This window comes from Bos mutus, chromosome 15 (assembly GCF_027580195.1).
Source record: "Bos mutus isolate GX-2022 chromosome 15, NWIPB_WYAK_1.1, whole genome shotgun sequence".
Taxonomy (NCBI): Eukaryota; Metazoa; Chordata; class Mammalia; order Artiodactyla; family Bovidae; genus Bos; species Bos mutus.
Genome location: NC_091631.1, coordinates 18,702,613 through 18,723,302, shown reverse-complemented (window position 1 = coordinate 18,723,302; position 20,690 = coordinate 18,702,613). Strand labels below are relative to the sequence as shown.

General features: G+C 39.8%; 1 protein-coding gene across 1 annotated transcript; it reads left to right on the top strand.

Annotated features, from left to right (window-relative positions):
- The first annotated feature begins 1,708 nt into the window (after positions 1-1,708).
- On the top strand, positions 1,709-20,364 carry PRRG4 (proline rich and Gla domain 4). Its single transcript, XM_005890876.2, has 6 exons — positions 1,709-2,185; positions 2,571-2,698; positions 9,331-9,494; positions 11,184-11,232; positions 12,237-12,369; positions 16,763-20,364. Exons 2-6 carry the CDS (start codon positions 2,593-2,595, stop codon positions 16,995-16,997), a joined length of 687 nt encoding a protein of 228 aa, XP_005890938.1. The 5' UTR covers positions 1,709-2,185; positions 2,571-2,592; the 3' UTR covers positions 16,998-20,364.
- Positions 20,365-20,690: the final 326 nt, after the last annotated feature.

The following is a 20,690-nucleotide window of genomic DNA, read 5'->3' as shown; positions in this document are numbered from 1 at the left end:
ATTTGGCCATCTGATACGAAAAGCTGACTCATTTGAAAAGACTCTGATGCTGAGAAAGATTGAAGGCAGGAGAAGGGGACACCAGAGGATGAGATGACTGGATGGCATCACCAACTCAATGGACACGAGTTTGAGTAAACTCTGGGAGTTGGTGATGGACAGGGAGGCCTGGCGTGCTGCAGTCCATGAGGTCACAAAGAGTCGAACACGACTGAATGACTGATCTGAACTGCACTGAGAAGGAATCAGTGAAGACAAAATTTCTGCAGAAAACAGAAAGAATTCAGTTGATTCTAAATATTCAGAATAAAGTAGGCAATGACCTTTGCAGGAAAAAATAAAATTTGGTGGAAATTGAATTAATCAACGATTAGAAAGGGGGAAAAACATTTCTTCTGGCTTCTACCAAATGTTGAGCCACTTTGGCCAAAGCATGGAACCTTAAGTAATGTTCCAAAGAGTTGTTACCAGTGTTGTTTGGACAAGGCAGTGTGTGAACTCCCACTATGTGCTCTGTCCACCCGCTGCCTTCATCACTTGAGGTGGTAATTCTCAAACTCTTTGGTCTCAGGACCTCTTCACATTTTTTAACGTTATTAAGGATCTCCAAAGAGCTCTTACTTACATGAATTATATCTAATGATATATACTATGCTGTGCTGTGCTTAGTCAGTCGGTGGTATCCCACTCTTTGAGATCCCATGGTCTGTAGCTCACCAGGCTCCTCTGTCCATGGGATTCTCCAGGCAAGAATACTGCAGTGGATTGCCATGCCCTCCTCCAGGGGATCTTCCCAACCCAGGGATCAAATCCAGGTCTCCCCCATTGCAGGTGGATTCTTTACTGTTTGAGCCACCAGGGAAGCCCAGAATACTGGAGAGGGTGGCCCATCCCTTCTCCAGGGAATCTTCCTGACCCAGGAATCGAACTGGGATCTCCTGAATTGCAGGTGGATTCTTTATCAGCTGAGCTACCAGGGAAGCCCTGATATTTATCATATTATCTGTTAAACTGAGAAATTTTCATATTATTTCAAATCAACAAAGTGTACTTACTTTTGGCTATATTTCTGCATAGGCTCAAGATTTCAGACGACTATTTATAAAAAAAAAAAAAAGAGGTTATAGCTATCCTGCCAAGTATGACTAAAGCTAGCTAATAAAAGTACAGGAAAAAAAAAAAAAACAACTAAGAACAGGCAAATTTTATTAATCTCTATAAAAAACGTACGTGCTGATACTTAAATCTACTCCCGTAGAAAATAATGGAAAACACAAAACACATGCAAGCACTCTATTAGCTGGGTGATGACATCGTTACCCGTCGAATGGCCTCTGGAAATTTCCGCTGTACATTCAGGAGGCAACGACAGCGAAAAAGGCAAATTATGTCTTTGTACCATAAAGGAAATAGTTTTGACCACGGAGACCCCTTGAAAGGATCTTGGAGACGGCCCAGACATGGCGAGCCGCGATTTGAAATCCAATGTAATCAACGATTTTTAAGGTCACTTCCCATTTCATATGCTCTGATAAAGATTTTGTTCTCCTTCGCGGACCACCCTTTGAGACCTAAGATCTTAAGACAGAGCTCGTCGCTTAGTGAAACACAAATCGAAAATCCCTGGACGCGCCAGAGGGAGGGTTCTGCAGGTGGTTTCTGTTTAGCGCTGGGAGGTGAACTCACGCTGCCCTGAGTCGGCGGAGGACGCGGGGTCTAGAAACCAGTCCCAAACCCGCCACCCGCGCGCCAAGGCGGGGCCAGAACTGGCTGCAGGCGGCCGGACTCGCCCAGGGCTTAGCGCAGAAAGAGGTGGCGGCAGCTGCGAGGCGCGGCTCCCGGAGACGCCAGTCAACCGCCCGCCCGCCGCAGGTGCGCCGGCCCCCATTGGGAGGAGCGCGGCCGGGTGCTCCTAGGTAGCTGCTTCCTCCGGTTCTCACCGCTCTACTCTGCGGCCTCCCGGGATCTAGGCAGGACTCGCACTGAGAGTGCCGGAGCCGGCCAGGGCGCCCCCTCCGCGGACCCCAAGCTCTTCCTCGGCCCGAGCGAGGGGGCCCTTCCCGCCCTGCGGAGAGCAAGGCGCGGATTTGGGGGGCGCCGAGACCGAGGGTCTGGCGGCCACAGGGACGACCGAAGCACGGGGCTCCGGCCCGGCTGCTGCTGGAACATGCGCCCGGAGCTGCAGGTGCGAGGGCCCGGAAGCTCGGCCCCGGCCGGGAATGGGTGGCTGGGAGGGGCCCTTCTCGGCGGACCGGGTCCGATTGCAACGCAGAGGGTCGAAAGGCGCCCGCTCAGCCGGCCGCAGAGTCCAGAGGGTGGGGGCTAGGGAGGTGGGGACAGGGATGGTGGGCGGGTGGATGGAGGGGAGGCGGCATTTGTCCCCCGGAGCTCTCCGGGCCGCTTTCCGGGCGCGGGTCGGACCCTGGCGACCGAAACCGCGCGCGGGGTGCAGTCACGCGATGACTTTGAACACAACAGGTCGGTGACTCGTTCCCATAGGAATTTAAACTGCTGAGCTGGGGCACTTTTGACCTGTGTTTTTGGTTGGTTGGTTATTTTGTTTGTTTCAGTTTGTTTGACAGTTGCCGTACTATGTTTCCACTCCTGGTGCTACTCAGCCAACTGCCCGTAGTTACCTTCGCGTTTCCTCATTGCACAAGAAGTCCCTCGGAGGAGTCTAGGCATGCGAGAGAAGAAGGTGAGCCTGGCTGCAGATCCCAAGAAACCCGTGCTGAAAACTCGAGCCTGTATTCCAGGGCTCAAACGAGAAAGTGTAGTCTTTGAGGTTAAATGCCCTCATCAATCCTAGAAGCGCTAAAATGCGCTTTAATTTGTGGTTTATTTGGTAATGTTGTGGTTTGCTATGTTAACTGCAATTTTTAATTCTGAGAGTTACTTTTGTAAATATGTATTTAAGACCAGGCGGGTAGTTAACTGAATGGAAAACCTGTTTCAACTTCTGAAAATCAGTGAGTGCCGTTTTTCTAGATGAGGCTGTGTGGTAATTCTGATGAGCATAATTAATTATTCTTCCTGGAAAGATGGACCTAGTCTGGATTTGTTAGCAGACAAATCTGGCAAGTTACTTAACCCCCTTTCAGCTTTTAAAATGATGAGGGAATGAGGAGTGGAGTGATCTCTGAGGTCCTTTTTTACTTTTAAATGTCTGGTTATGTGGATAAAGTTAGATGGTGTGAGAAGATTAGGTTTGGGGCTTGCTAACCTAGAATGGCACACCTTGTGGTCTCCAGGTCATAAACAGATTCCTGCCCACATTCTGAAAGCCTAACCTAGAAAACACAGGAAAGAAAAAAAACTTGGCTTTCTCCCTGCCAAGTCACTGTGCTTCCCTGCTACTGCTACTGCTGCTAAGTCGCTTCAGTCGTGTCGGACTCTATGCGACCCCACCAGGCTCCCCCGTTCCTGGGATTCTCCAGGCAAGAACACTGGAGTGGGTTGCCATTGCCTTCTCCAGTGCATGAAAGGAAAAGTGAAAGTGAAGTCGCTCAGTCATGTCTGACTCTTAGGGACCCCATGGACTGCAGCCTACGAGGCTCCTCTGTCCATGGGATTTTCCAGGCGAGAGTACTGGAGTGGGTTGCCATTGCCTTCTCCATGGACTTCCCTACCTGGTGCCAATGCTTTGGATCCACCTCCCCTCACATATCTGTCCCACATTCATTCTCATCAGGTCCTACTCTCATTCTCTTTTGAGAAGGATCTGTTACACTAAAACTCCTAATCTTTACGCTAATAATAGTTAATACAGTTGAGTGTCTCAAGCCTTCTGGGAGACTGTGTGTTTGTTAAAATAGGGCAATATCTTAACCTTAAGGAATCAAACACTGACCACAGAATCCTAAGCAACTGGATAAAGTAGTTAGTGGAACAGAGATTTGCAAGGAGATCCTTCCTGGTGCCTTCCACGTTGCACCATATATGTAAGTCCATTCATATATAAGGTTGATGATCCATACTCAGCGGGACCAGATGCTGGGTCCAGAATGTTTATGAGTACATTCGTTCATTCACAAGATATAGGCATAAAAGACACTCTCCAGGACATCATAAACTGTGGAAGGAATTTAGAGATCACATTTGAGTGCAGAAGGCTGGAGATATCTGTGGGAAATGTAAATGAGGAAGAGTGTGTATTTAAAAGGCTTCTCTGGTGGTTCGATTGATAAAGAATCTGCCTGCAGGAACTCAAACAGGGGCTCTGTATCAACCTAGAAGGGTGGGATTGGGAAGGAAGCTGGGAGGGAAGTTCAAGACGGAGGGGGCATATGTATAGCTATGGCTGATTCATGTTGACGTTTGACAAAAACAAAATTCTGTAAAGCAATTATCCTTCAATTAAAAAATAAATAATTTTTTTTTTTTAATGAAAAAAAAAGAGTCTGCCTGCAGTTCAGGAGACCTGGGTTTAATCTCCAGGTCAGGAAGATCTGGGGAAGGAAATGGCAACCTACTCCAGTATTCTTGCCTGTAAATCTGCATAGACTGCTTCATCTAGTGGGCGAGGCAGGGTGTAAACTGATACTCTCCGTAAACTCTATGACAGAAGTAGAAACAGAGAGTTCAAGAGCAGAGGTATTGGTTAGCAGTATTAGTTAGCATTAGTTAGGTATTAGTTAGCATAGTAGCTATGTCTCTGGAGAGTACAGAAGCCAGTGCTCTCTGCAAATGAGATAACAAATGGAGATACGAAAAGTAACTAGGAAAATAAAGGACCTTCACTTGTGTTCTGATAAAGCCAAGAGGTGGGATTTAAATGACTCAAGGGAAACTTATTTAGAAAGCATGGAGAGACAGGAGAGAGGAGAAGAATAGGATATCTCAGTTGGTAGGTTTAAAACAGGGAAATAGACAGCCTCTTAGGATGGTCTCAGTCAGTTCAGTTCAGTTCAGTCGCTCAGTAGTGTCGGTGGTCTAAGTCTGGAGAAATAAAGATGAGAAGATAATCTGAGGCAGCAGATACAAAAGTGCAAAGGCCAGTGTATCCTCTGGCAATGGTCAGAGGGGAAACAGGAACCATTGCTGGAAGTTCAGGATGCTCCAGGGCATGGAAGTTTGCTTCTTTTGATTAAAAGCAAGTCCAGGCTACTTAGAACCCAAATAACAAAGGACAGTATTTCTCCTGAGATCATAAGGGAGGCAAGAAGAAGTTTGATAAGGCATTGAAAGTCTAAGATGAACCATGGACTGAATTAGAACTTTCAACCTCAGGGAAGTGGTGGACACCAGTCCCACCCAGAAGGCATGTTTTATACAGCAGTCAAGACTTTCATTGGCATAAATATCATTTCAGGAACAATAAAAGTGTTTGTGACTCACTTTTTTATTTTCCTTTTAAGTTGAAGGTCCCATTTGGAGGTTAGGGGTGTTTTGTAACTCAGATTACAAAGGAGGCTGACAATGACAAAATTTGGCACTGCTTTTCTAGCCAGTAAAATGTAAAGATCTGGGCATATCTGAGAAGTAGCAATACAAAGGCAGATTTCTAATTCTCTGCTCTGAAATCAGATTTTACATATTGTAAGTAAGTACAGTACAGCTAAGTTAAGCAGACTCAAAGTTACTTCATCACTGGTTTAGTATTATAAACCTGTGCCAAGATGAATAACAGACCATACCTCTGAATTGCCTCAACTCTGAGAATTCAGGTCCAAGAGGAAAGTCAAGTTCATTCATTTATTATTGTAAGTAATTTGGGGGGCACCTCTATGTGTCAACATCCCTGCTTTAATGGAATTTTCCTTCTAGCTGGGGGAACAGAGTGGTAACAGATAAGTAAATAAAGCATATAGAACACTAGATGGAAAGTGCCATGAAAAAACACAGTATGGGATGGAGATTGCCAGAGGTGAGTAGGGATGGGGTTCAAGGTAACACTGAACAAAATGTGGAAGCAAGTGAGAATGCAGACTGAAAGAGGAGAGTTCTATTCAGTGGAAAGCAAGTTCAAAGGCAGGAGAGATCCAGGCACATTGGCAATGTGCTGTCACTGTCATGGACAGGGAGATGACTTCGAGGGCCATTATAAGAATCCCAATGAGAAATGATGGCGACTTGGAAAATTTTTCATTCTGTTTCATGGTTGTGTAAAATCCACAAGAACAAAGAAGAGGAAAGAACAAACATTTTGTCACAGGACAGAATGGTCTACCTTTTTAGAATATTTCTCAAAACAACTAGCACTAATGAACCCATTCTGGCTCCCCTCCTTGGTTTAAATAGCTCATAAATCTTATTTATAACTTAGAAATGAAGATGCTAGAATAGTACTGGCCAGTAGAAATAGAATATGCACCACATAAATAATTTAAAATTTTCTAGCAGCCACATTTTAAAAAGTAAAAAGAAATGGGTGCAACTAATTTTGATAAAGTAATTTAACCCAATATATTCCAAATATTTAACCTAACATTATAAATATAAGCAATATAAAACATTGAGATACTTTACATTTTTCTTAAGCATGTCTTTGAAGTCCCTTTCTACACTTAGTGTTCAGTTCAGTTCAATTGCTCAGTCGTATCTGAGTCTTTGTGACCCTGTGGACCACAGCACGCCTCCCTGTCGATCACCAACTCCCAGAGTCTACTCAAACTCATCTCCATTGAGTCTGAGATGCCAACCAACCATCTCATCCTCTGTCGTCCCCTTCTCCTCCTGCCTTCAGTCTTTCCCAGCATCAGGGTCTTTTCAAGTGAGTCAGCTCTTCACATCAGGTGGCCTAAAAGTATTGGAGTTTGAGCTTCAACATCAGTCCTTCCAATGAACACTCAGGACTGATCTCCTTTAGGATGGACTGGTTGGATCTCTTTGCAGTCCAAGGGACTCTCAAGAGTCTTCTCCAACACCACAGTTCAAAAGCATCAATTCTTCAGCACTCAGCTTTCTTTATAGTCCAATTTTCACATCCATACGTGACTACTGGAAAAACCATAGCCTTGACTAGATGGACCTTTGTTGGCAAAGTAATGTCTCTGCTTTCTAATATCCTATTTAGGTTGGTCATAACTTTCCTTCCAGGGAGCAAGCGTCTTTTAATTTCATGGCTGCAATCACCATCTGGAGTGATTATGGAGCCCCCCAAAATAAAGTCAGCCACTGTTTCCCCATCTATTTGCCATGAAGTGATGGGAACAGATGCCATTATCTTCATTTTCTGAATGTAGAGCTTTAAGCCAACTTTTTCACTCTCCTCTTTCACTTTCATCAAGAGGCTCTTTAGTTCTTCACTTTCTTCCATAAAAGTGGTGTCATCTGCTTATCTGAGGTTATTGATATTTCTCCTGGCAATCTTGATTCCAGCTTGTGCTTCATCCAGCCCAGCGTTTCTCATGATGTACTCTGCATATAAGTTAAATAAGCAGGGTGACAATATACAGCCTTGATGTACTCCTTTTCCTATTTGGAACCAGTCTGTTGTTCCATGTCCAGTTCTAACTTGCTTCCTGACTTGCATATACGTCTCTCAAGAGGCAGGTCAGGTGGTCTGGTATTCCCATCTCTTTCAGAATTTTCCACAGTTTATTGTGATCCACACAGTCAAAGGCTTTGGCATAGTCAATTAATCAGAAATAGATGTTTTTCTGGAACTCTCTTGCTTTTTTGATGATCCAGCGGATGTTGGCAATTTGATCTCTGGTTCCTCTGCCTTTTCTAAAACCAGCTTGAACCTCTGGAAGTTCATGGTTCATGTACTGCTGAAGACTGGCTTGGAGAATTTTAAGCATTACTTTACTAGCGTGTGAGATGAGTGCAATTGTGCGGTAGTTTGAGCATTCTTTGGCATTGCCTTTCTTTGGGATTGAAATGAAAACTGACCTTTTCCAGTCCTGTGGCCACTGCTGAGTTTTCCAAATTTGCTGGCATATTGAGTGCAGCCCTTTCACAGCATCATCTTTCAGGATTTGAAATAGCTCAACTGGAATTCCATCAACTCCACTAATTTTGTTCATAGTGGTGCTTCCTAAGGCCCACTTGACTTCACATTCCAGGATGTCTGGCTCTAGGTGAGTGATCACACCATCGTGATTATCTGGGTTGTGAAGATCTTTTTTGTACAGTTCTTCTGTGCATTCTTGCCACCTCTTCTTAATATTTTCTGCTTCTGTTAGGTCCATACCATTTCTGTCCTTTATCGAGCCCATCTTTGCATGAAATGTTCCCTTGGTATCTCTAATTTTCTTGAAGGGATCTCTAGTCTTTCCCATTCTGTTGTTTTCCTCTATTTCTTTGCACTGATCACTGAGGAAGGCTTTCTTATCTCTCCTTGCTATTCTTTGGAACTCTGCATTCAGATGGGCATATCTTTCCTTTTCTCCTTTGCTTTTCACTTCTCTTCTTTTCACAGCTATTTGTAAGGCCTCCTCAGACAGCCATTTTGCTTTTTTGCATTTCTTTTTCTTGGGGATGGTCTTGATCCCTGTCTCCAATACGATGTTAATGAACCTCTGTCCATTGTTCATCGGGCACTCTGTCTATCAGATCTAGTCCCTTAAATCTATTTCTCACTTCCACTGTATAATCATAAGGGATTTGATTTAGGTCATAGTCTAGTGGTTTTCCCCACTGTCTTCAATTTAAGTCTGAATTCTACACTTACAGCACATTCAATTCACACTAGCCACATTTCAGGTTCTCTATGCCACATGTGACTAGTGGCTGCTATATTGGACAAAACAGCTGTGTGAAGACTCACACCTGGGACTTCCTTGGTGGTCCGGCAGCCTTGGTCAGGACTCTGCTACTAATGCAGGGGGCATGGGTTTGGTCCTGGTTGGGAACTAAGATCCTGCATGCCACACAGCGCTGCCAAAAAAAAAAAGTGATTTAGGAAATGGCAACCCAGAGATGTAAATGACTTATCCCGGGATATACAGCTGATAGCTAAGCCAAATCAGTAAAGAAAAATCTGTGTCTTCTGTGTCTAACACTCTGCCACTACACCAGACTAATTTTTCTCAGTCAAAATAATAGGAAACCAGTGCTTTAGAAATAGCGTAGTCTGGCCTGTCGTTTATTGGAAAAATAACTGTCTAGAGGAAAAAAATGAAACTCAATTTTTTTTCACTTATGCTGAGAACTTTGGACATAATCTACTCAAGTATGTCCTGGAATTGATTAATATCTGTATTTCATCTTTGGCAGGAATTATTTTTACTGATGATATTTCTTTTTGTCAGATTTTAAAACCACAGAAGAAAGTTGGGCATAATTTAACCACATCAAAGGAACTATGTGCTCTTCTCATAATTAAAACAGGAATTTTCTGCCTTGTTTTTATCAATGTTTGAAATCTTTCTGTTTCTTTGTTAGTTTTTACATCAAAAGAAGAAGCAAACCTGTTCATACATAGACACCTCCTATATAATAGATTTGATTTGGAGCTCTTCACTCCCGGTGACCTAGAAAGAGAATGCATAGAAGAACTTTGTAATTATGAGGAAGCCAGAGAGATTTTTGTGGATGAAGATAAAACGGTAATTTTGTTGATGATGTTAATTGGCTAGACATTTATTAAATTGTACTTTAAAAAGTGATACTTTTCAGGCATTAGAAATTATATGCCTTAAATAAATTTAGGATTGTATACCTGTTATCTCTTTCTACTTTCTTAAAATGCTAATTAACCCATTTAGATTTTACTTTATACTTTCCTGGGTTTACAGTAATTAGAAAATTATCAATTATGTTATAATTTTGTGTTTAACATTTATGATATTCAAAGACAGTCTTAAAGCACATTGAATTAAACTTCAGGATATTGAGTTAGTTCTCTGACTCAGGCTTCAATCAGTCAAAACTCAGAGAAATTTTTCCTATCAAGACTTAGCTTTTTGATGACTATATTTATATTTCAAGTACTTATTGATAATCTACTATGTGTCATATGCTCCCCTAGAAACTGAGGATAAAATATATATTCCCTGCATTCAGGAGTTTATTGCTTGGCAATAAACTTTTAGAATTTCTCCCTTAAAATATAATTAACTTCTGTCTGTTAATCCTGAAAAATACAAAACAAAGAGCCAGCACTGTCCCTGTAATAATCTGGCATATTCTTTAAGAATATCAAGTGACCCAGATTCTTTACTTTTGTAAATAACCCCAAGGTTAAATAACCCCAGCTCTTTTTCCCCTTCCTCAAGAATCCTATTTTACTCTTTAGTCAATAAGAACCTCTCTAGATGTTCTTCAAATGAAGGCGTTACTGAAACTCAGCTCTTTTTCTTCCCAAATTCTCCCCGGCCTCCCATTGCCTGCTATTATCTGGTGCATCAATTAGAGAAAGGAAGCAAAGACTGCTCCGCCTTGGAGTTGTGTCTGTTGAAATTCTATTCTGTTTCTCACAAATCCATTTTCTACTTTTATCACGGTTCCTTAAAAACAGCTTCCACTCTCTCAAGTAACACTGAACTTAAAAAGTCTCAGGGATGTCTTTCCAAATCAATAAATACCTTTTAATAAAATCTCTGAGCAAGGGCTTCCTTGGTGGTCCAGTGGTTGAAAGCCTGCCTCCAATGCAGAGGACACGGGTTAGATCCCTGGCCCCGGAAGATCCCATGTGCCTCGGGGCAAGTGCACGGAGGCCACAACTTCTGAGTCCACGCTCCACAGCAAGAAAAGACTCCACAATGGAAAGCCCTTGCACTGCAACTAGAGAGCAGCTGCCGATTGCCACACCTAGAGAAAACCTACCTGCAAACAAAGACCCAGCACAACCAAAAATAAATTAATTTTTTAAAAAACCTATAAAAATGTCCTAGCAAACTGAAGGCTCACCTAGTGTAGAAAAAAGTCAGACTCCCGTCATGAGTCCTCTGCTTCAACTTCCACCTCTGCTGTTTTCATCAACTCTCTAATTCGATAGTGTCCCTGGATACCTGAGTGAGGGCCCTGGGCCAATGAAGGAAGAATATCAGGGTCCAGTGGTGAAGAGCTGGCACTAGCATAAATCCCTGGCCAATTTCAGAGTTGGAAGAAACGGTGGTGGGTGGCAATACTTTAATTATTTAATAGAGTGAGTCACTTGCTTCAGCATGAATGAACTGGTTGTCCTATCTGTGGCCCATGCCAAGCATTTATCACCCCTAGTCTAAGTCCTTGAGACCAAATGAAATGATGTTAAAGAAATTAAATAAACTTGGACATTTTTACCTTTCTCTTAGATGAAATTTTGGCAAGAATATTCAGTTAGAGGACCAACCACAAAATCAGGTAAGGCGATCAATTTTAATGTTTTTTTTCCCAACCTCTATCATAGTAAATTTTAATTTCATTGTTTGAGTTTGGTTGTTGCACAACATACATATCTTGTAAATCTGGGAAAGATTTCTCAATTATACACAGGGCTATCTAAGACAGAGAAGGCCGTGTTCATCTATTTACACACTGAAAATCAAGTTTGGTGAGATACTAGGGAAATGAGATAATAGGCTTAATTCGCTCTTTTAAACAGCTCAGCTAAGTCAGGACTTGCACAGAATAAAAGTAAGACTGTTACTTTCAAGCAGTAAGCTATTTTAATTTTTTTTCTTTTTTACCATTACAAGTGAATGGAATACTTGTGCTACTAAGTAAATTAAGATTGTTAGAATTAAGTAACTTCTAGAGAGGGGAGATCCTTCGTCTTATCTGCATTGATCATCTCTAGCTGCTCTTTAGTCAGCTTTGTTTTGTTTTTGCCAGTGATTTTTTTATTCCTCCTAGGCAGGGCTCCAGCTGTAAGGAGACTGTATACATAGCACTCTGGAGTTGCTTAGTAAATTTCTCTCAGTAGCTAGTATCAAAATGTGTATAGTTGAACAAAGAATATGTTTATCCTGCTTAGTCTTGACTTTTATTCATTTAAGAAGACATTTAAAATAAATCAGGGACTTGCCCTGGTGGCCCAGTGGCTAAGTCTCTGAACTCCCAGTGCAGGGAACCTGGGTTCCACCCCTGGCCAGGGATCTAGAACCCACATGCCACGACTAAGACCCAGCACAGCCAAAATGAATAAATAATTTTAATTAAAATAATAAAAATAAATGAAGCCATACCTAGGGCTTTTAGAAATATATCTTTTTTTTGGTCATGTCTCTGGCACAGACTTTTAAAAATAACCAATATTAATTATTAGATGCTTAATAATGTGCTTACACTCAATCTTAAATTTATTGAAATCATAGGTGGTGCTTTTCAGTTGTTATATTTATGTTAGTTTAATGATTTCTCTTAAGATGCTAACAGAGAGAAAATCGACGTTATGGGCCTTCTGACTGGATTAATTGCTGCTGGAGTATTTTTGGTTATTTTGGGATTAGTTGGTTACTATCTTTGTATCACCAAGTGTCACAGGCAACAATATCCAGGGTAAGTATCACGTGAAAATATTTAATTCACGATTATACTTTCTATACTATTATTTTTAAATGGCTAAAAAAATGACTGCCTATATTTTGAAGTACATTTTTTATTTTGGAATAATTTCAGATATACAGGAAAGTTACAAAGATAGCACAGAGAGTTCCTATATGTCCTTCGCCAGTTCCCTCATTGTTAACCTCTTATATTACCATATTACATTTGTAAAACTAACAAGCCAACTTTGGGCTTCCCTGGTGGCTCAGATGGTAAAGAATGTCAGCAACGCAGGAAACCTGGGTTCAATCCCTAGTTTAGGAAGATTCCCCTGGAGAAGGGAATGGGTAGCCACTTCAGTATTCTTGCCTGGAGGATTCAATGTTCAGAAAAGACTGGTGGGCTCCCATCCATGGGGTCACAAAGAGTCGGACATGACTGAGCGACTAACACAAGCCAATGTTAATACATTGCTATTAACTGAATTCCAGCATATTAGTAAAGCTTCCTAAAGGCCATAATTGTTTGCGTAATAAATCTCAACATCGTTAGAATAAAGAGTTATTATCATTCATATTCTTTTTTTTTTTATTCAATTTTAATTTTAAAAAAATTATTATACATGTGTTCCCCATCCTGAACCCTCCTCCCTCCTCCCTCCCCATACCATCCCTCTCTTATCTGTGCTACTGCTACTGCTGCTAAGTCATTTCAGTCGTGTCCAACTCTGTGCGACCCCATAGACGGCAGCCCACCAGGCTCCCCTGTCCCTGGGATTCTCCAGGCAAGAACACTGGAGTGGGTTTGCCATTTCCTTCTCCAATGCATGAAAGTGAAAAGTGAAAGTGAAGTCGCTCAGTCGTGTCCGACTCTTAGCGACCCCATGGACTGCAGCCCACCAGGCTCCTCCATCCATGGGATTTTCCAGGCAAGAGGACTGGAGTGGGGTGCCATCTTATCTGTAAGTATAGATAAAAGTGTAGAACTACCTTATTTTAAAAAAAAGCAACACATGCAAAACAGGCAATCAGAATTATTTCTTGTATATCCTTATTTACCCTATTTACGGTTCCAAATTCTATAAAGATGCTCATTATTGACCAGGTGATAAAACGATTATGGAAATAGATAGTGGTGATGGCTGTACAACATTGTGAATATAATTAATACTATTAATTGTACACCTAAAAATGGTTATAATGACAAATTTTACGTTATGCATATTTTACCATAATAAAAATTTTTTCTTTATTGTTAAGGTAAGAGTTTAGGGCAATAGAGGTGGAATTAGGATGAATCCATTGGAAGATAAAAGCTGAAGCCAAGTTTTCTGAGTGTGATGAAAGGACAGAGGCAAGGGCAGAGGCAAGTCTGAAAGGATGCCCGTAGTAAGAGTGCAGAGGAAGTTGGTTGTTGCTGTTGTTTTAGTCTCTTAGTTGTATCCAGCTCTTTTGTGATCCCATGGACTATAGCCCACCAGGCTCCGCTGTCCATGGAATTTCTCTAGCAGGCATAGTGGAGTGAGTTGCCATTTCCTTCTCCAGGGAATCCTTCCAACCCAGGGATTGAACTTGTGTCCTCTGCATTGCAGGCAAATTGTTCACCACTGCTTCCTGGGAAGCCCCTGCAGAGGAGGACATGCCAGCAAAGGGGGCAGAGGACAGGGGCAAAGTAAAGTGTAATTCTATCCGCCAGCTGGAATTCCTAAACAGTCCCCTGAGGCATTATGTGATCACGGGCAGGAACTAAGGAGATTGTCTGAGAGTTCTATAAATCCTCTAAAAGTTTGAAAAGTGAAAGAAAGTAAGGAAATTTTTGTGTAATTGTTCTTAAACCACTATCTTTAATGTGAGGTTTCTATTAATTTCACCTGCTTAACAGACAGAGAATCAGCAAGTTCTCCCCATTTTCAAGGGCTTACTAAGATCTTATTTAATATGGCTTTCTCCACAAGCTGCAGGATACCTGGAAATTCATGGGTTAATGAAGAAATTGGAATATTTATCTTTAAAGACTCTCCTTGTCTTTTATCTTTCCTTCTTTTCTATCCCATTTACAATATTTTCCCCTAAAGTCCATGTGTATGCTCTCAGTATTTAATAATTTCCCTGAAGATCTGTGAAGACAGTCATTATTCAGTGTCATGCTCAACATCGTTCTCTTCTCTTTCCTGTTTTTTTCCATTTTTCTGCTTTTCTACACTACTACACCTTCTTACCTTATGCCTTTTTTTTCTCTGAAGCCTTCTAGCTTCCTTCCTGCATGAGTTCAGAAGCAGAATTCAAAGACACAAGGAGTAAAGAGGTGCCATTATTATACATGTTTTCTGTGTATGTTATTATTAAATTTTGAAAACCCAGATATCTATTTTAAAAGTAAGATTAGTTATCCTTAGTACAGTAGAATGCTGTCCCATTTACAGGTCATTTTTACATCTACTGTCTCACTTTGATTCTCAGAGCAACCCTGTATAGGGCACATTTCAAACTAGGTTAACCAGACATTCCTTTGTGTTAAGATTAACTTTTAAATACTTACTGACTAAAGTACTTTTTATCAATTGTCCCAAGAAATTCTTCCAACAGAGTTACATGTTCTCTTTCTACATTTTGCAAGTCTGAAAGTGGGGGAAGGGTGAGGGATATTTTGAAAAAGAAAGGAGTAAAAAATGAGATCATTGTTAGAATAGTTTGTCTCATTCTTTTGTAAAAACATGCCAAGAAATGGGAAACAAGATCTTTTCATTTCTTAGTCCCTATATTTTATGGAGGAAAATAGGCATAATATAATGTTGTCAGCTTATCTGAGATGTTCTTGGTGTGTACTTTCTGATTTCAGTCATGTAAGGTTGTATGTAAGAAATCACTGTGAAAACACTTAATGATTTTAGTATCATTATACTGTTCCTGTAACAGATTTTGAAGGTCAACATGGAAAAATTTCTTTGTTCAAGTAAAACATCTGTCTCTCCTGTTTCCTATAAGCAAGCAAGTAGTACTTTTCATCACAAGCTAATGAATGTGGCAAGTGACAAGCCTACCATGCATACATTCCAGATTTCCCACAGAGGAGGAATTATATTGAGCCCTGTAAGTAAACTTCTGAGGCTCTCAGGCACCTCTCAACTATTGAAGAGCAGATTATCCAATTCCTCGATTTACATAGACCTTTTTCTCTTCTTCTCTCTCTGCTATTTTCCTCTCTCTTTCCTTTCAATTTCAGATCTCATTATAACTTCCAACAGAAAAGGTATTCTAAGAGTCAAGTTGATATTAATTTAGTTTGCAAAGGTGTACAGTATTTTGGGTCTGCTAAACTCTCTTATTAGGAAGAATACTATTATAAATATTGACTATAGGTTCAGGATCATCTATATATTTTAATTATCTTATTAACCATACTATAGGAGGTTAATTTCTGCATACATGCTTCATAGACAGCCAACTTCACAGTCTAAGTGGATCAATTTCTTATGTTTAAATTATAATTTGTAATTTACAAGTGAGAAGGGGAAATGTAGTTTTGGAACACCAGACCAGTATTGCATTTCAGTTTTCATTGGCTGGTGTAGGTGACAAAATTTTGTGAAAAATGGTGGAACTTGAACTAAGCCATTTTTTTTTAATTAAAAAAAATTTTTTTTTCTAATTGTTAGGCTTGCATCCATGGAGATCAGTGGGGAGTAAAGACGCTACCTTGGCAAGGGCAGAGAGCTATAAAATAAAGCAAGGCTAGATGAAGGGAGGCCTTGAAAAGTAGGCACAGGAGTTGGAAGTTGATTCAGTAGAAAGTAGACTTCAAGTTAGACTTTTGTGGAGAAGAATGATGGGATGGAAGTCCTGCTGAGGAGGGATGGACCAGGCAGCAGGCTGCTGGGGTAACAGAGGAGAGAGATGGGCATCCACTGTTGTTATTACCTCTGTGGCATCAATTTCTTTAGCTTTGAGTTGTAGCGCCTTTCAACAAAGCCTAGATTTGGTTTAACACTATACTTGAGAAAATTTTAATTCAGGAATAGGAGAAAAAAAGAATTCATGTGTTTTGAGTCCTTGTTACAGTATTCCAGACTCTGCTTAGATGCTTTACATAATCTTTCTCAATCCATAAAAAAAATCTCTGTTGATGTAGCTATTATTATTCCCATTTTACAGAGGAAGAAACCTGAGTTAGGGTACCTTGCCTTTGGTCACATTGCTATGAAATGATAGGATCCTGTTTCATACCCATGACTGACTTCAAAGCTCTTGGTCTTCCCACTAAACCAAGACTCATTCAGAGTTTATGGGTAAAATAAAACTTGTTATATTAATAAAGAAGGTTCAGCTTTGATCTAAATAGTTGGATTCTTAATATTGCTGTCTTAACCTAAAATATTGCCTTTCCTAAACCTCAATGCTCTATTTAGTTCTTCAGACATCTATGTAAGAAGGGGCAGACATACTCCTTCCATCATCTTCAGAAGACCAGAGGAGGCTGTCTTGTCTCCATCGCCACCTTCATTGGAAGATACAGGATTACCTTCTTATGAACAGGCAGTGGCATTGACCAGAAAACAGAGTGTTTCACCACCACCACCTTATCCTGGGCCAGCAAATGATTTTAGGGTATTTAAAAAGTCTATGTCACTCCCATCTCACTAAGCCCTCATTGTCTTGGTGATATAGGACATTCACATTATTTAAGTGGTTCTTTTCCCTGAACCAAAAAAGACAGGTCAATTCAGCCATTTATGGCAAACTGTAGAGAATAAAGGAGAAATAAGCATGTGTTCTCTGCCACGGGAGTTCTGTCAGCATCTTTAACCTGAATTTTATCATTATCATCTGGATAAGGAATTTTGTATCCTTGCAGTTAAGAAGAGAGCACTGTTCTGTTCAAAAGAATCTGTTACGGATGTCACAGCTAGAACTGGTGAACTGTCTGTATCCTTTGTACAGAAAAGGTTGTAGATTTGTTGTTGTTGTTGTGTTAGTCGCTCAGTTATGTCCGATTCTTTGTGACCCTATGCACTGTAGTCCGCCAGGCTTCTCTGTCCATGGAATTCTCCAGGCAAGAATACTGGAGTGGGTAACCATTCCTTTCTCTAGGGGATCTTCCGGATCCAGGGATCGACCCAGGGTCTCCTACACTGCAGTCAGATTCTTTACTGTCTGAGCCACCAGGGAAGCCCCATAGACTTTTTGTACTGAACACTAAAAAAAAAGAAAAAGAATTTCTAATTGTTAGATTATTCCAAGTTATAATATTGGACCTACTCTTTTTTAGGATTTCTTTTTGGTTGGAAATACTTCACAGAATCTGACATGTATATATCATAAATCATGTTATAAATCATAACCTTAATAAAATCAGTTTTTTATCTTTATTGCATAGCATTCACTATATTTTGCACATTTTAGTCATGAACTGTTCTATCAGTCATACTTTATTATGGGGGGGCAGTCAATAGTTTTCTTTAAAAAATAAACACTAGGGAGTTACTTCTTCAGAGAGAACATGGTTGCAGTGGAAAGGATTTGCAAGGGTTATTATACCACGAAGTAGATTATAGGCTTCAAATCTAGGAGTGGAGCTTGATAAATTTGTGCATGTTACCGATGAGTAGACATACCCATTTTCATTGCTAAGTTATCTGTATCTGACTATGCATAACTATTAATCTGGAAAATTTTTCAAAGTTTATAAATAATAGTTTGAGAACCTAGAAGTAACTTACTTTTCTGCTATCAAAATAATATTGATTAAAGTTACCAGCAATCCCTTGCATCTTTTAATGTCTGGATACAGAAGATCATAGGTAATAATTTTGACCTATAGTTTGTATCTTCTTCTAATTCTGTATGTGACCAATCTCCCCTTACAAACATAATAGAGTACAAGCTATAAACTTCTGGAATGAATGTGTGTGCACAAATTTATTTAAGTGTATGTGTATGTGAATTTGTTTCCTCTTTGCAGGAACTCAAAAAATAACATACTCCTGAGAAATAGAAAATTCTGTTCTTTATGCTTTTGCCAGGCATTGCTTTTTTCTATGTAATACCATTTATAAAATTGTATTTTGTTTTATAATTTTTAGAGAGATGAGATTAAAACTCACATGCATTTTTTAGTTCCTTCCAAATTAAATGTTTAAAAAGTATAAATCATATTATACTGTTTGAGTGTATATCTGTCTTTTAAGACTGTGATCTTAATGCAGATGAAAGAAAGATCTTAATCATTACAGACTGCTAAAGACTTTATGTTTGATATTTTCAGAGTCTCTTTGGTTACTTGTTGCAAAGAAATCATCTGGCAAAATTTTTTGTTGTTTGATATTTCATTTTGTTTTAAATTAGTTTTTATTGGAGTATAGTTGCTTTACATTGTTGTTTCAGCTTCCGCTGTGCAGCAAAATGAATCAGCCATACATACATACAGACATACATACATACATACATACATATCCCTTCTCTCTTGAACTTCTTTCCCATTCAGGTCACCATAGTACCTTAAGTAGAGTTCTCTTACAGTGTTCTCATTAGTTATCTAAGTGGCAACCCACTCCAGTGTTCTTGCCTGGAGAATCCCAGGGATGACGGAGCCTGGTGAGCTGCCGTCTATGGGGTCGCACAGAGTCGGACACGACTGAAGCGACTTAGCAGCAGCATTTAGATATAATTAGAAAAAGTGGTCTTTTTAATGCCACCTACATAACCTATAAAAATTTTACTATTAGTCATATATTGGCTTTACATAAGCACTTTTCCTCATATAACTTTGCCCTTATTTTAATCCTCTTTAAAAGATCAGAGGCAGGACTTCCCTGGTGATCTAGGGCAGGGAACTAAGATTCCACGTGTCACACAGCCAATAAATAAATAAAGCAAGCAAGTACCTAATGCTGGTTCTGAGGCTAATTAGGAAACATAAAAAAAAAAGATTGGAAGCAAGCTCTATCATTTTAGCAGTCACTCTAAGGCATGCAAGGGTAACTTGCCCCAAATCTAACATGTTGGTAAGAGCTAGGTTTAGAATGAGCAAGCACACTTTTCTCAACCCCATCTTATACCTATAGAATTACACTGTCTCCAATTATAAAGTATAGACGATTCTAAGTCTGTATGAGAAATGTATAGACATTTGTCATTTATACATAAATGTATATAAGAGTATATATTGCATATCTATGTTTTCTCACACATTTTTTTCTTAGGATGGATAAAAATATAAGATACAATTTATCTTTTATTGAATCACAATCTAAAATATTCCATGAAAAATAAATAAATAAAATAAGGTATTCCATGAACTTGTTTACTCCAATTGACTCACAGAAATCTTACTGTAAATCCAGCTTCAGGGTCTGTGACAACCCATCACCCAGCAGCAGCGGAGATTTGTCATATGCCATCACTTACTGTAAAACTATTGCTCTAACCTGAACAAATCTGGAATTCATCAAGATTATGAAATAACTGGTGTTTGTAGAGAATCCAGTGTTGAGAATCTAATCCATAATACTTTAAATATAAAACAGAAAATGTGATAGAATCATAACCAAAAATGATAATTAAAAGGAAAATATTAATATAAAATTATTGACATGTATTTCTGTCCCATTCTCCCTTTTCTATTCCTGTTGTATTTTTGGTAGTGGGTTTTTTGGTTTGGTTAATTTGTTTTTGTTTGTGCTTCTTCCCTGAGTAACTGATTAGTGTTAACCATTAAATCTATCTTGACACAAACTTTATAGTTAATTAGACAGTTTTCCCCTCTATTACAATCAGGAAATGAATGTAATATGGGTATGAAAAGGGAAAGCCACACAGTCGTGTCCAACTCTTTGTGACCCCGATTGTAGCCTGCCAGGCTTCTCTGTTCATGGAATTTTCCAAACAAGAATACTGGAGTGGATTGCCATTTCCTTCTCCAAGGGATCTTCCCAACCCAGGGATCAAACCAGGTCTTCCACATTGCAGGCAGATTCTTTATCATCTGAGAATAAGACTAGAAAAAGACAAATACACATTTATAGGGTTCTGCCTTCAATAGGATAGATAATTCTACACAGAATATTCTCTTTTTAAGAAGAAAAAAATCAAAAAGAGCACAAACTGTGTGTCAGAGTTTTGCATCTATTAACATTATGCCCTCTGAGTAAATACACAGAGTTCAGTGAAAATTCTCAGAACAATTAAAAACTAGAGCAATAGTGTTCTCTGTATCTGGGTTCCTGTTTGCCTATAAAATTCTAACAGTTTTTTTCCATTTCTCAGATAAGTCATGTGTATGAGTACTTTTCCTATACGTACAAGTGAATTTTTTAATGAGAAGAAGTTTGTCAGTGC

Excerpts from the sequence above, each read along its gene's own strand:
- PRRG4 (XM_005890876.2), top strand. The coding sequence starts at position 2,593 with ATGTTTCCACTCCTGGTGCTACTCAGCCAACTGCCCGTAGTTACCTTC. Across the intron at positions 9,495-11,183 it reads TTGTGGATGAAGATAAAACG|ATGAAATTTTGGCAAGAATA; the intron begins GTAATTTTGTTG and ends CCTTTCTCTTAG. Across the intron at positions 12,370-16,762 it reads CACAGGCAACAATATCCAGG|TTCTTCAGACATCTATGTAA; the intron begins GTAAGTATCACG and ends TGCTCTATTTAG.